The sequence below is a fragment of the Eptatretus burgeri genome, chromosome 2 (genome assembly GCF_056783735.1).
Source record: "Eptatretus burgeri isolate ZD-2024b chromosome 2, Ebu_testis_v1, whole genome shotgun sequence".
NCBI lineage: Eukaryota > Metazoa > Chordata > Myxini > Myxiniformes > Myxinidae > Eptatretus > Eptatretus burgeri.
This window is the reverse complement of record NC_140962.1, coordinates 132059788-132075814: the sequence shown is the minus strand read 5'-3', so window position 1 is coordinate 132075814 and position 16027 is coordinate 132059788. Positions and strand designations below refer to the sequence as shown.

The 16027-nt window shown below is 43.1% G+C and overlaps 1 protein-coding gene across 11 annotated transcripts in view; it reads right to left on the bottom strand.

Moving 5' to 3' along the window:
- The window catches only part of CREBRF (CREB3 regulatory factor), a 91512-nt gene that overhangs the window by 14965 nt on the left and 60520 nt on the right, over positions 1-16027 (bottom strand). For all 11 annotated transcript variants that reach the window (XM_085871271.1, XM_085871275.1, XM_085871277.1 and 8 more), the window contains 2 exons: positions 11966-12896; positions 11506-11739 (listed from right to left, as the gene is read on the bottom strand). In XM_085871271.1, the coding sequence (XP_085727397.1) occupies positions 11506-11739; positions 11966-12896 (1165 nt within the window). The remainder of the gene's footprint in view (positions 1-11505; positions 11740-11965; positions 12897-16027) is intronic.

The following is a 16027-nucleotide window of genomic DNA, read 5'->3' as shown; positions in this document are numbered from 1 at the left end:
CAGGTTTCTGAAAGCAGTCAGCATGTTGTTGACAAGTTCTGCGTAGTTTCTGGCCTTATTGTTGCCAAGAAAGTTCTTCACTACCAAAACAAATGTCTTCCACGCTTCCAGTTCCACTTCGTTCATTGAGTTTTTGAACTCTGGATCTCTGATGAGCTGACGGATCTGAGAACCATCAAAGATGCCAGCTTTCAACTTCTCCATGGTCAATCCTGGAAAAGCCTGGCACAAGTAAGTGAAGCAGTCACCATCTTTGTCCAGAGCCTTGGTGAACTGCTTGATTAAGCAGAGCTTGATGTGCAGCGGTGGGAAGAGTATTCTGTCTCTGTCCACCAGAGGGTCGTTGATGACGTTCCTTTCTTTGCATGGCACCAATTCCTCCCGCACAGGCCAGTCCTTCTTCGTGTAATGCTGAGCACGGTCCCTACTATCCCACATGCACAGAAAACATGGGTACTTGGTGAAGCCAGACTGTTGTCCCAACAAAAAGTTCACCATCTTCAGGTCAACACAAATAAACCACTTATGCTGATCATAACCAATTTTCTCCAGCACGTACTTCACCGCTTCATACTTCTCCTTCAGTGTAGTCGAGTGAGCGATGGGTACAGAGGCAAACTGGTTGCCGTTGTGTAGCAGAACACATTTCAGTGATCGCTTGCTGCTGTCAATGAACAGTCTCCAATCTTTGGGTTCGTACTGTGGCACTCCAAGCTTGAGCAGAAGCGCATGTCATAAATTGGCGCATGTAGGTATTGTACATTCTTCAGAGTTCGTTATTTCAAGAAATACAACTTTTTTGTATCACATTATTACAAAATCTGCCCCATTAACTTTAGTTTTGATCCACGAACTTTATGCTTTGCCTCACCAATTTTTGGAAGATTTTGAGGTTTTATGACTTCAAACTGATCCCTTTTCGACATAATCACCCAGAACTATCGTACCTGAATACTTCTTGTCATTAAAATAATTATTTCCAATCAAAACAATTATTTGACATGACATTTTACCCCCACCAACTTCTTCTAAAATGCTCCACACATGCGTACATGTGAACAAAAATGTAAAAAACGACATGTGGCCATATCTCAAAAACTTGACCTGATTGAACAAAACTAATGTGAGTTTTGGATTCAGCGCATCAGATTCGTCCTAAATCAGCTTAAAAAATGCAGACAACAAATTTGTTGTTGACCAGTGTAATCAAAATTAAATGACAGTTGATTGACGACATTCACTTCCGACTTCCTGTTTTCGAGTTATGTATTCATAAATTGACTAAAACGTCAATTTTTCATGTTTGTTTGTCCTTTATAGACGGCCAAACCGTTGGATAGAATGAGATGAAACTTGGCATGAGTGATCCTTGGGACATGAGAACGAACATGGGGAGGTCAAGTTCAAGGTCAAAGGTCACGGGGTCAAGGCCACCGGGTAACTTGAATTTCTCAATTTCATCCGATCGAGACGGGACCAACGCCATTCGACAGATAATCAAAATTAAATGACAGTTGATTGACGACATTCACTTCCAACTTCCGGTTTTCGAGTTATGACGTCATAAATTGACTAAAACGTCAATTTTTCATGTTTGTTTGTCCTTTATAGACGGCCAAACCGTTGGATAGAATGAGATCAAACTTGGCATATGTGATCCTTGGGAACGGACATAAGGGGATCAAGGTCAAGGTCAAAGGTCAAAGGTCACCGGATAACGTAAATTTCTCAATTTAATCCGATCGAGACGGGACCAACGCTATTCAACAGATAACTGTACCCGCCCATGGGCGGGTACTTTGCTAGTATATTACTAAAACCCTCATCTTGAATGTATGTATGTATATATGTTCCCGAAATACAGCCAAAACGGTACACGATAGCACAAAAAATTTAGGGCCACGTTACTTACCATTCTCCTGCGGTATGCAGTATCATGTTTCGTTCAAATCGGGCAACGAAAAAAAATGATTAAAAAATCAATTCCTGATTCAGTCACGTACTCTTTGGGAGTATTGATCAATGCAAACCTCAGCGGTATAGTTCGCTGGAGCTATCTTTTTTTTTTTATGATTTTTTTTTATCAACCACTGTCATAACGGGAACCCAATGGGTTCACAGGTCGTCTAGTGTATTACAAAAACTGTCATCTAGTATGTATATATGTTCCCGAAATACAGCGAAAACGGTACACGACGGTGCAAAATTTTTAGGGCAACCTTACTCACCATTCGCCTGCCGTGTGCAGTATCAAGATTTGTACAAATGGTGCAACAGAAAAAATTATTTTAAAAATCAATTCCCGATTCAGTCAAGTACTCTTCGGGAGAATTTGATCAATACAAACAACCTCAGCGGTATAGTTTGCTGGAGCTATCTTTTTTTTCTTGAAATGATTTTTTTTTTTTTTTCATCAACCACTGTCACAACGGGAACCCAACGGGTTCACGGGCAGTCTCGTATAAATTATATGTTATATGCAAGTTTGTTTGTTTTGCTCGTTCATTCGTTTATGCACTTGGACCCTGCAGGAACCAATGCGACCAAACTTTGCATGGCCTCCTCTCTCATCCAGGGGAAGGTCAAGGGCTATGATTGGATAAAAAAAAACAAAAAACATTGACCCCAAATAAATCAAGATAATTGGCCTTCATGCCTTGATTGGGTCTTGTGATTAAACACTGCCTGCGTTTTTTTTCCCCCCAGGAGTGAAGGTAATGTAATAAATATATATATATATATATATATATATAGATATATATATATATATATATATATATATATATATATATATATATATATATATATATATAGATATATAGAAGATCGAATGTTGAGGTTGTAGTGATTTGTCAGCAAAACAAATTTAAGTATTACCGTGTTTACATGTACCACGTGTGTCTCCAATCAAAAAAGATTGTTTCACACACTACTACTACGACTACTACGTCAACTCATGCCTAAATGGCCAGCATCGGGCATGACGACGGACTCTCCACTCCTGCCTCTCCCTCATTAGTGTGTTCATTTCATCTACATTAGCCATGCCACTGTCTTCGAGGAGCGTGTTGATGTTTACACAGGTTTATAACAACACCTCAGTGTTCGAACCTCGAGTGAGTATGTTGCTTAAACACTGCCTGGTTTTTCCCGGGGAGTGATAGAGAAATACATTTTGTGAAGATCATATGTTGAGATTGTTGTGATTTCTCAACAACACAAATTAAATTATGGGAGTATTTCATTGAGTTTCCCCAGGCAACGCCGGGTACCTTTTGCGAGGAAAATATGTAAGACATCAATCAACAATCTACAGATGACAATAAGCCTAGTTGATGGTGTATTCAATGATATTTATCAAATTTGATAAAAGTCAACTTTGGAGGCCATTTCACCTCAGAGAACAATGCCACACACATGCGATTATTTTAACAAGCGATTCGCGTAGCTTCCAGAGAAACATGTGCAGATGGACATAGTCAGCCGTAACATTATTTTTCAAAAATCGTTAAACACACACAAACCCCCCACAAAAATATATTGTTATATTACTGATTTTAAAAATGCATCCGGAAATTGAAACTCACACAGCAAGTAGACCCTTAGAATAGTTATTTCCGTAATTTATGTAAAGAATCGCGCCTTCCTTTCAGGGGTTATGTAATTAAATGCATTGTGTTGGGTAGCTAGCACCCCCTTGCAACCCAATGGGATAACAACATCAGCGCGTAACAACATGTGCATGACTGCTGTCATCACGAAGGGCATGCATCGTTTTATTGCCATGACTTCTCGGCATGTGCGAATAACACCAGCGTTCTGGAACCTTCGCTGAAGCCATGGCTTTAGAAGCGCAAGCTGAATTCCCATTCATTGTTTAAAGCCCTACCAAGTCCTTGTTTGTCTGTTCATCTCTATGGACGCCTGATCTGTACTGTAATTTATTGCAGTCTACCCCTGTACTGTATTGCATTTCCCTAATCCCTGTTCATTCCTCTACACCTGAACACGACCAGCATACAGAACAGGACACGACACAGCCCCCCTGCAAAAATGGCCCCATTCCCTGTCTTTGTCAGGTATGGGAGCATGTGCCAGAACAGCACGTCGCTGCGTCCACTTTCCACCGGTACTCCAGGGGCCTCCGTCTGGCCATCCCCCAGGCAGATGCCAGGCCCATCCCCATCTCCTTGAGATGCCGGTCAACCTGCTGCAACCACGAGGCACGTGGTCGGCCCATTGGCCTCCTCCACTCACGAGTCTCCCTCGCTGAGAGAATCTGGTGAGCAGGATCAGCGTCAGGAAAACGAGCCACACGTCCATACAGCCGCAGCTGACGCTCACGGACAATGCAGGTAACAAATTTCATCCGAGTCTCTCTCAGCAACCGCTCGTTGGACACAAAATCCGACCAGCGATAGCCAAGAATTCTCCGAAGAGACCTGGTACCAAAGGAATTAAGTTTCCGTCTCAGATCCTTGGTCAGAGTCCAAGTCTTGCATCCATAGAGCAAGACTGGAAGCACCAAGGACCTGAAGACTCGGACTTTCGTCCTCCCGCACAGGTACCAGCAGCGCCACACCCCATGATCCAGTGAATCCATGACTCCCCAGGCCTGACCCAGATTGACCCTATCACACTATTGACCTCTGACTCACAGCCAGCAGAGAAATGAATATCACTGCCAAGGTAAGTGAATCTCTCCACGACCTTAACATCCTTACCACAAACAGACACAGACAGGAGAGCAGCATCCAAGATGTCATTGAAAGCCTGTATCTTGGTTTTGACCCAAGAAACCCGTAATCCCAGCGGCTCCAGCTCCTCATTCAGCACCTCGAGGGCCCCCAAAAGGATATCTAAAGTCTTCGCAAAGATGACTGCATCATCTGTGAAATCAAGGTCCGAGATCTTGACATTCCCAAACGATGCACCGCAGCTTGATCTCTGACATCCTCCCAAGAATCCAGTCATTACAAGTGCTGAAAAGTGTGGGGGCCAGTACACACCCCGACGAACTCCAGTAACAACTTAAAATAAGTGAGAGATGGTACCACCACATTTCACAGCACTATCAGTACCAGAGTAGAGTTCAGACATCAGATAGATCAGTTTTGGTGGCACCCCACGAAGACCAAGAATCCTCCAGAGGGCATCCCGATTCACAGAGATCAACATAGGCTGCAAGCAGCCCCTGCCGAAACTCTCGTCTGCATTCGGTGAGTACCCGAAGAGCAAGGATACGGTCAATCGTTGACCTCTTTGGTGTAAAGCCTGACTGCTCTGGACGCTGGTGCTCAAGCAGATGGTGGCGAACCCTATCAAGAATTATCCGAGCAAAGACCTTGCCCTGCACCGAGAGCAGCGTCACCCCTCGGTAGTTGTTGCAGTCTTGGCGATCACCCTTCCATTTCCAGAGAAGGACAACAAGGCTCCTCTTCCAATCAGTTGGGATGATGCCTATTTTCCAGGCAGAGCACAAAACTGCATGCAACGACACGAGTGCAGCATTTCCACCAGCCTTGAGAAGTTCAGCATGGATGCCACAGATCCCTGGAGCTTTACCCCGTTTCAACCTGTTCACCGCAGCCCGTGTTTCCACAAGAAGGTGGACCACAGTTGATTGGAGGGTCAGCAACAAGGATTGTAACACCCTTGACGTCCAACTTGACAGCTGGTGGGTCAGCCTGGTACAACCGCTCAAAGTAACCGGCCCAGCGGGCCTTCACTTCAGACACCTCTGTCATGAGCCTACCACTCTGCTCTAACTGCAGTGCTCCGAGGGATGGGCTTGGATGAACGCAATGTGCAAATTCCCGTGTAAGCGGGACGAGAATCACCTGTCCACAGGTGATGCTGTACACCCCCCTCACAGATTCCTCGCACATATGCCTCCTTGTCCACCCTTGGAGCACGTACAGTTTTACGCCTCAGCTCCCCGAACAGCTCAGCTCTGCCATTCAGCCTGGCCCTGCGACTCTGGTCAATGGTATCCAGTGTCCCTTGAGAGACAAAATTCTTCTTTGCCCTGTGGTGAGTTCCAAGACATCCACCAGCAACATCAAGGACGGTGGTCTTGAAGGCACTCCACAACTCTTCAGGATCCCCCAAAGCAGGGGGTTAGGGTTAGGGTTTGCCAACAGCTTACCCTAACCCTAACAAAGAAAAGATTCGTAAGATCTGACGTCAGTCTGGCCCCCCCAAATGTCCACTCAGCCTGTTCGCAAACTCCTCAGCGACCCTCTCATCCTTGAGCTTGCCAACATCCAGCCTCGGCTGGGATGGTACCATTCTCCCGGATATAAGGTGCAGCTTCAGAGTTGCTTCAATAAGTCAGTGGTTAGTATTGAGGAACTGAGCACTCCGGTAGACCCTGCAGTTCTGGATCATCCTCCAGCGACCACCAACGAGGACATGGTCAATCTCCTTTGCCACACCGCCAGCGTTGGAATACCAAGTCAAGCGATGAGCTTGTGGGCGCTGAAACCATGAACCAGCCACCCGAAGTCCATGACTTCTTGCAAAGTCAAGGAACTTAGTGCTATTCTGGTTCATAGTTCCTGACCCATGGGGACCAACACATGTCTCATAACCATCCCTATCAGTTCCAGTCGATGCATTGAAATCCCCCAAGACTAGAAGTGTATCTCGTCTGGGGCACTGATCAACCACAGACTCGAGCGTGGCGTAGAATGCATCCTTCACTGTGAGATCACTCGCCTCAGTCGGAGCATAAACAGAGACCAGGGTAATGACACCTAAGGAGTGACAAATCCTTAGTCTCATAATACGCTCGTTGAGCAGTGTTACCTCAATTATTTATCATTCTGGAGACTGTGCTGGCCATTCCATGATTTGAAGCCTTCAGTCTTGTTCTTTTCTTCTTAGGTAGTTCTGACATAGCCTGGAGGTATGTTTTGGGTTGTTATCTTGCTGTAGAACGAACCCCTGACCAACTCGGCGAAGACCAGAGGATATTGCATTGCGCTGCAAAATGCTGTGGTAGCCCTTTTGATTCAAGGTGCCAGTCACTCTGCGCAAGTCACCGACTGGATCCAGCAAAAGAGCCCCAGAACATCATGCTTCCTCCTCCATGTTTGACAGTTGGTGTCACACACTGAGGAACCATCCTTTCGCCTACTCGACGGCGTAAAAACCCTGCATGATGAACCGAAGATTTCAAATTTTGATTCATCGGTCCAGAAGACCTTCTTCCAGTTTTCAGGAGTCCACTGGCAGTGATTCATGGCCCAAGCAAGCCTCTTTTTCATATTTTGCCATTTTAGCAATGGAATTCTTACTGCCACTCAACCTGTCAAACCTGCAGCTCAGTCTTCTCTTCACAATTGAAACTGAGACTTCCTTACTTCGACTAGTGTTCAGCTGTGCTTGAAGCTGCTGTCCTCTGTGCCACCGATTATGCAAGCTGTTGACTCTCAGAAACTTGTTTTCTGATTGTGTTGTGGCTTTGGGTCTGCCAGACCTCTTCCTTTGAGTTTTCTCCAGTTTCCAAGTGCCTTTTTATGGTGTAGTAAACTGTACTCACTGACACCTTGGCTTGCTTTGCAATTTCTCCAAAGGAAAGACCTACACTATTAAGCGTTATCATGGTCTGTCTGTCTTCCTTTGTTAATTGTCTTTTTCTCGCCATTATGATAGCAATATACTACTTCCTGCAGTGCAATATTGTCCAAATAATGCTTCAGAGGGTGAAGCAACACAGTCTGTTCCAACACTGCTTTTGTAGACAGAGGGTTTGTAACTAATCAACATAAGTTGGGACATCTGTAGCAATTGTTTGCATCAACTTTCAAGGCTTAATTTACTTCAATTGCTGCAGAACAGCTGCAGTTGCTAACCCATTACTTCTTCCCTAAAAAGGGCCTGTTTTAACAACTGAAATTTACATTACTTTTCAATTTTTGGTAACCTAAACTTTTTTTTTTTTTTAATCTCTGGCAGCTTACCGCTTAGCTTTGTACCATTTCAAGTTATTCACTGGACTTGAACTGCTTAAATTTCAGTAAAAACTGAAAAATAGGGGTGTTCTAAAACTTTTGATCAGTAATGTATATTTAGCTTTTTACCCAGGATATTACCCTATTTATTAAAGAGCAGGTTTTGGGTTGCTGATGACTTCACGTGATTCGAAGGTTGTAATCACATTAATAATCGTTGGGCAATTATTTTCTTACATTTGAAACTCAAAATATGCTAAAATAAACTTTTAAGTAAAAACTTTTGTCAGTGATCGAAAAACAGACCAGAATTTACCGAAGATGCCATGACGTCACGTTATCAGAAAACTTGGTGAACATTCGGAAACAGCGTGTGAACAATGGCGAGATGCGAATCAGAGAGCGATTTCAGCGGCGATGAAATTGAGTGTTTTCATTCCGATATTGCCGAGGACGAGTCGGAGGATGAATGGAATTTATACGATGGAGTTTCTGGTCCTGAGCCATATAAATTCGAGCCACTTGCAAGAGCCAGAAAACGGCCTATTTTGTGTACAAGTGGCAGGACTGACTGCCCGGCAGGTCACACTGACAGACTCCACCAGATAGATTGGTTCGTAGATTTTCATTTTCTTGTTCGATGCATAAAATAATGTAAAGTTTGATTCGTCTGTGACTTGATATTGTTACGGATCTGGAAACCATTTGCATTCAACATTCAGGTCCCAAAAGTCAGTTATCCCATTAAGTACGTGTAGTCAGATCCCTTTCCTTTTGTCTCGTGGGAGAATCAAAAACGTGCGTTGCAACTTCTTTTAGTTACGTTATTAAATCTTTACATCAAAGACCATCCAACAAACCATCTAAAACCATCCAACAAACAAACCGACAACACCACTGAACAAGCGCTTCACCCGCCCAACCGGCGACTCGCTGTTTCGAGGCAAAATCTTTGTGAAGTACCTTTTTGGGCGAGTCCGCACATGTGGAGTGGGCGGGCTTCCCAGTATGGCCGAAACACCGCCTAGAAAGGGCAGACCCATGGGAGCCCCGTCTAATCGGGGCGAACAGTGACATCAGATTCACCAAGGCCCCTCCCTGCTGAGGGAGGTCCATAAAAAGTTACGACGCCATCCTAAGCAAAGAGTTCGGTGGACGAGAGTTTGTGTGTGGTTACGAGCAGCGGTTACGAGCAGTCAGTTTGTTGCCTTTGTCTTTATTTACTGTTAATACATTTATTAGAAATGCTCCCAGTCCGTTTCTGTCCCTTCTTACATTGGTCCAGCATGGTCCGGGTCTGAGTATAAGCGGGGTTTCATCCCCGATAATCCGTTCATTCCAGCCGGCACGGCTTTGGCAGTTTCCGCTCAGCTGTACCCGAACCGGAGTTGGTAGTCGGTAGTTGGAACTCCACCGCAGGTCGGTCGAGTGACCCGGCTCGAGCAAGACGTGCTGAGGGCGTGGTTTCCCTGGTAGCCGAAATCGCGGAGTTAAAAAGGTAAATTGGTTATAGACAAATAGACCCTACACTACGCGGTTGAGATATTGACGACCACGGTCGGTTCAGCGACCCACCAGCTCACGGAATTATCTGGAGCGACGGCCTACAATTCCGGCGAGTCTGGTGGGAGATGGCGTAACCTCCCCCACCTAGCAGTCATTCTCGCCACCGACCCCCGGCCCACAATATAATAATTTTTAACCCTCTAGTCACTCAAGAACCAGAAATAGAATGAATCAATAATGGACCCAAATATATTAGACACCGTAGCCTTGGCGTTGAAGTCTGACAGCGGAGCTTGACCCCAGTGAAAGTGAACAGTTAGAACAAACCCCAACTTTCAAGAGACTGTTGTGGCATATAAATACCAAAACATGTTTAGCCTCATTGGGAAATATTCTACCAAATTTAGAAAAAAAAGTGGAAAATTGATTAATTTTTTACAATTGAAATGAAATAGCCCAATTTGCTGATGCTGTTAAATTAATTTAATCAACAATAAGTTGATTTGTTGAGAAATTTTTTCATGCTAGTGTTTTTCAGAAAGTTTACGTTTTTCCATGTACTCTTTAAGAATACTTTTCAAGGTTTTTCTCACTTAAACTCAACAATCGATTCTGTGACAGAGCAGTATCTGGATAACTTGTCAAACAACAACTCATATTCACAGAGTGGTGATCAGATGTGTTCATGCCTTCGTAATCCTCGGCTGTGAAATGGTCACCACAAATGACAAGTCTATCCAAAGGGTCCTCTTTACCCGTTTTCTTTGGGGGAAAATTCACCCGTTTTGTTTGTACAAATCTTATCCACTGCCGGCGAATGTTTGATTCCTTCAGGAATCGGTGGGAGCGATTACCCGTTTTCCAGCCATTTTCGCAAAACATGACGACACACGTTCGAGGCATGATGTACAAATATCCAAATAACTTTGTTCTACAATAATTCAAAATAAAAAAGGATAATATAGACAGTTGCAAGCCCCAAAAAAGCGAAATAACGGCCCGCTGAACCGGACACTTCTTCAATGAGCGAGTGAGCTTCCGCTTTATTTTGGAGAACGTGACGTCACCATCCATATATGGTACACGGCTGTTTTTTTCAACAGCCTCGAGAAATAACAACTTCGGAGTTAAATTTCATTAATTTTCCCAATAGTTAGGCAAACACAATAGTTTGCATCAAACTATTTAATGCACATATAATCATATTGATAAATTTTCAGAACATGTTTGTTGACCCGCAACCAGCTCTTTAATATATAAATAAAATAAAAAATAAAACCATTACTAGACATATTTAAAGAAAAATAAACCTATTCCGTAAGCGGTCAAAGTTGGCGGTCCCTCTTCTTCTTCTTCTTCCTTAAATGAATGGCGGCATTTTTATGGTTCCTGGAGGGAGGCATGAAGTGTTTTTAGTCTTGGTGTCTGTGGGGTCCCACTTTTTTTTGGGGGGGGGGGGGAAAGTTCGTTTTCATGGTGAATTTCAAGTGCTCGCAATTGGCTAATATTACAAGTTAGCAATACTGAACCATTAGCGATCTCCGATTGCAAACCTCGAGTGAGAGATGGTACACATCATAGTCAGAGGCAAACTTAACCCAGTAATATCAACGGCACATTCACCAGCATCCATTCACCGGATAACATCAAATTTCACTTCAGGTAACACTTACAATGCTTCTTAGCCAATCAACAGTGCAGTCCATTTTTTTATATGCAAAGGAAAGTACAGTAGTTCTTTCAGCAATTTTGCGATCTCCCGATTTGGTCCTTTAGTCATGTATTCTGGGTCTTTATCAGTCTTGTAACTTTTGAAAACCGTTGATAAGAGGTATGACTTTAAAGCGATGTAAAAGAGCGAGTTCAGGTAACGCAAATTGGGCTGTGGTATTAACGTGACAATGCATTTGCGAAACGATGTAAATGGGGGAGACTTAAATCATGGTACAACTGTATGTGGAATATGACAACTTAAAGTCAAGTATTGTGATACAATATAAATAGCGAATGTGACTGTGGTGCAGGGTACCCAGCGAATTACCGTTGCTTTGGTATTGGTTGCTTGGAAGCGTATGTCTGTCCCATTCTCGACCGCCTTGGACTCCAAATCTTCCAGAGCGCTTCCCTCGCCCTTCAGGAGGCACATGGTGTTCTCCATACTCCCAAAAAAACCTCCACTTCTGCGGTCGCCGTTTCTCTGTGTCCTCGGCTCCACTGCCACTCTTATCACCTTTGGAATTTTCTTCCTCTCCTTTCACCATGGCATGATGAAAGCCTTGGCAAGGGAGGTCAGAAAAACAGGCCGTAAAAGAAGCAAAAAAAGTCGGATGAGAATGAAGGTGATTAAAGAGCTAGGGGTAAAGTGGGTGGATGAAAACGAGAAAGGAGGAAAGTTGAAGTGTTTCAATGAGAACAGGAAGAAGTGAGAAAGAGGTGTTGGAATTTTGACAAATGAAGGGGTTGGAATGAAGCAAGGAGAAAAAAAATTATTTACATCACACCTGGTTCAAGACTAATATCACTGAGATAATTTTTTGCATCTTCATCCTCTTCTTCATCTTCTTTGTCCTCCAAGTCATCTTCATCAACATCATCCTCAGCCTCATCATCATCAGGATATTTTTCTTCAGCATCCTCATCCCCTTCCTCCTCCTCCTCTTCATCATAATCATCATCCTCCTCTTCCTCCTCCTCTTCGTCATCCTCGTCATCACTAGCTTCGCGATCACTCCCAAACCCCTCATCATATTCCAAATCATCAAATCCTGCAGGCTTCACCTCCCGTGGCCCACCAGTTCCACGCATTGAAGGCACAACATCCAAAACTCCTTGGCGTTCCATATCCCCATCCCTCACAGTGCCACCTCCAGCACAAAAAAGTGAATAATTATGCTCCGCTTCCTTGTAAACGGGTTCTGAGGAGCATTTCTCTCCTTTCTCCACACCACGCCTATGCCTAAGTACCTCCCAGCCTCCCACCGCCTTCACTACGACCATCCGAACTGGAGCCGTGCTCACAGCCTCAGCACGCCTTGCCAATTTCCGCGGTCCGAGTGTGACAGCTGGTCGACTGCGGGAAGATTCAGACCTGCATGATGGTGCTGGCAGCAGTGGTGAGAGAGGTGATGGCAGCTTTACAGTTTGCCTGCACAAAGGTGATTGTGGATAAGTGGGTCTGGCCGGCGATAGGTCTGGCAGTGTGGCAGGAAGAAGGCGTGAGATGTCTGGTGGCTCGAGGAAAGGCTGAGAGTCATCAGCATTGAGTTGGGCCAGAGTCGGTGTCTGCGCAATGCCCTCTGCATTTTGGTAAGGACAACCTGCCGGCTCCAACCCAAGGAGGTCCATTTCACTGCTGCCCCATGAAGAACCCAGGCTTGCAAGTGGAAATGCTGACCACACATCTCTGTTTTCACTCTCCCAAGGCTCAATGGGCTGCAAAATTTTGGAGGGGAGGGGAGTGGAGATTTAGGAGAGGGAGGTAAAAACAATTTTTTTAAAACATTTAAACAATATTTAAAAACAATTAAAAAAAAAAAAATTTAATGGAAGGAGTTGGTGAAACTGGTTCAGGTTTTTAAAGCCTTTATAAGGCTACGGAGATTACCAAAGTATCACAAAGACTTTGTAAAGTATAATAGGCCTGGATCACGTATTGGTACGACTACCAATACAACTAGAACGGCACTCGGTAGAGCGCATACCTTTGCCAGGCTGAACAGTTTATATTTTGCATCCCACTGATGGGCCAGATCTGGATCTGGACCTGAACCAAACGCCAATGAGCTTATGCCCATCACCGAACCAACTCATCCACTTAGTTGTGTCATAACCCATCCATAACTTTTTGAAATATCATGCTATATATCGTTTTTTGGCCCTATCTCTGAATGGTGAAGAATCACTGAAACAATAAAAAAACTATCGTATCCAGATTCGGATCTTCACCAAAATTTAAACATTTCTTCCTCGTCACACATCCAACCTGTCCACCAAGTCTCGTACAAATCCATTCACAACTTTTTGAGATATTGTGCTACATATCGTTTTTTGCCCTTGTCTCAATGGTGAAGAATCACTTAAAATTCTAGTATCTGGATCTTCACCAAAATCAATTAGTCCTTGTCACACACCCAACCTGTCCACCAAATTTCATTCGAATTTCGAGATATCCTGCTCACAGACAAACAGACAGACATAGATGAAAAATATCCTCTGTCCACCTTCAATGACAGAGGTAAAAACAAAGTATTATTCGTTCATATGCAGCACAAGGCTGCAGGGTCGCATCAATGGCTGAGGGCATGGCTGTGCTGTACATGCAATGCCCTCTGCTGGTTTGGGCAGGATTTTGTAATTTGTTCATGGTGCCAGCAAAAGCTCACCAAGTCTTCACGAAGGACACCATGGGATCTTTGACCTCCACCAACTAACACTGATGGATGGGACTCACAGTTTAACGTCTATCTGAAGGACGGCACACACATCGATGAATCACCCTGCCTGTGAAACACCAGGATGGCAGTTTATAGCCAAGTCGAGATTCAAACCCAGACGAGACAGATTAGTGGAGTGTGTGTGTGTGTGTGTACCTCAAGGTCGAGGCCATCTTGTCAGCCAAAACCCAACTTGAACAAGCAATCGAAGATTGCATACCCTCACCCGGACTTGATTTGTGTGGTTTTATCCCAGGCAAAAATACTATGGTAAGAACTATAGTATATGAGAGTTGTACTCTCATCTCCGATATCGTTGGTAACAGGTCCTACTACAGTAGTCTGCAGAGAATTACTACAGGAAAGGAATGCTATTTTTGCCTGGGATAGTGCGTATTTTGAAGACGTACTCATATTCTAATTGTAGAAACTTTATAGAGATACTCGGTTGAAAAATAAAAGATAACATGTATGACTGGCTACCACCGGCTGGGGTTTGTGGCCTACGTTAGCACATTGTGTGTGGACGGACAAAAAAAAACAACAAGACAGACCAAAATGCAATACCCTCTCCTCTGGTGGGAGTTAAAAAAAAACAAAAAAAAAAACCTAAAAAAAAACAAAAAAAAAAAACAACACCTTTACCAGGAATTTTTGCAACTACAACAAAAACCATTAAAAAAAATACGCACCAGAAGCACCTCTCATTAGTCACAAGCAGAAAAAGATGCAGCACGAAGGTTAACTTTTAACATTTCTTTCTCGTGTAGGACCTTGTACATATAATTAACAGAAAAAGGGATAATTTTAACCAGAGATTCCAGCTATGTGCTCAGATGGGAATGTCAAGCATGCCAAGGAGGTGAACACAAATACAGAAACAAGAACTAGAGGGGGAGCACTCGGTGGAGTGCAAAACCTCCGCCGCCAATACTGCTAGGTCACTCAAGTGAACCGGATTTTCTATTCATTCAATTTGACATCAACATTGCTCGCAGAGTTATAGTTTGCAATTTTCCCTTTTACTTTTAACTTTTACATACTCAATTAATTCGTCATAACTAGATTCCTTGAGACAGAAATTGATTTTATGTGGGTATATCCATCTGAAGTTCCAAAATCAGCTGCAATTATGATTTTGGCATGTTTTTTTTTTGTTGGAAATCACTTATAACATGTAGAAATGCAAAAATAAAAGTTAAAAAAATTAAAAAAATCGAAATTTTGTTGAAAAAAAGTTGCAAAAAAATTTTCTCAACCTTTTTTTTTGGGGGGGGTTGGAAATCACTTAAAACATGTAGAAATGCCAAAAAAAAAATTCAAATATTTTTTCAAAATGGCCACCATAGCGGCCAGATTGGGTTTTGGACCAAGTCCAAAATCTATTGGCATGATCCTTGTACCATACCTAATCCCCCCCATCAGGTTTTGTCGAAATCCGTCGAGGAGTTTTTCCGTAATACTGTTCACAAACAAACAAACAGACAAACAGAAAGGGGTGAAAACAGTAACCTCCGATGGCGGAGGTTAAAAAGACGTCGTGCAGAGCATGATACTTGCAAAATCCACCCCCTTCTCCAGAGGTTGCCATGGATACATCAAATTGTCCATTTCATTAAGATTAAAATTGACAATCTTAATCAAAGCTTAGGTCAATCAGATTAAAATTGACAATCTTAATCAAAGCTTAGGTCAATCAGATTAAAATTGATTATTTTTCAGATTGAAATTGATGATTTTGGAAGTTTGACCTTGAGTTGACCTTTGACTTTAAAAACAGTTTGTTTCCAATTTCAGTAATGCATGATGCAATTGCTGCTTAATTTTCACGTTAATCAGATGAAAATGGATGGTTTTTTAGATAAAAATCTAATTTAAAAGTTTGACCCAGAGTTGACGTTTTAATCATAAAAATAGTTGGTTTCCCAATTCAATCATGCAATATGCAAATCTTGTTCAAATTTCAAGTCAATCGGATGAAAAATGATCTTACAAATTTGACCTCAAAAGCAACAGGCTTCTTAATTGAGACTACCTCGACATCTTAGTAAAGTTTCATGATGATTGGCTTAGAATTATGACCTGTAGGCGATAAACAGACAGAAGAACAAAATCGGCTGACCAATGTAC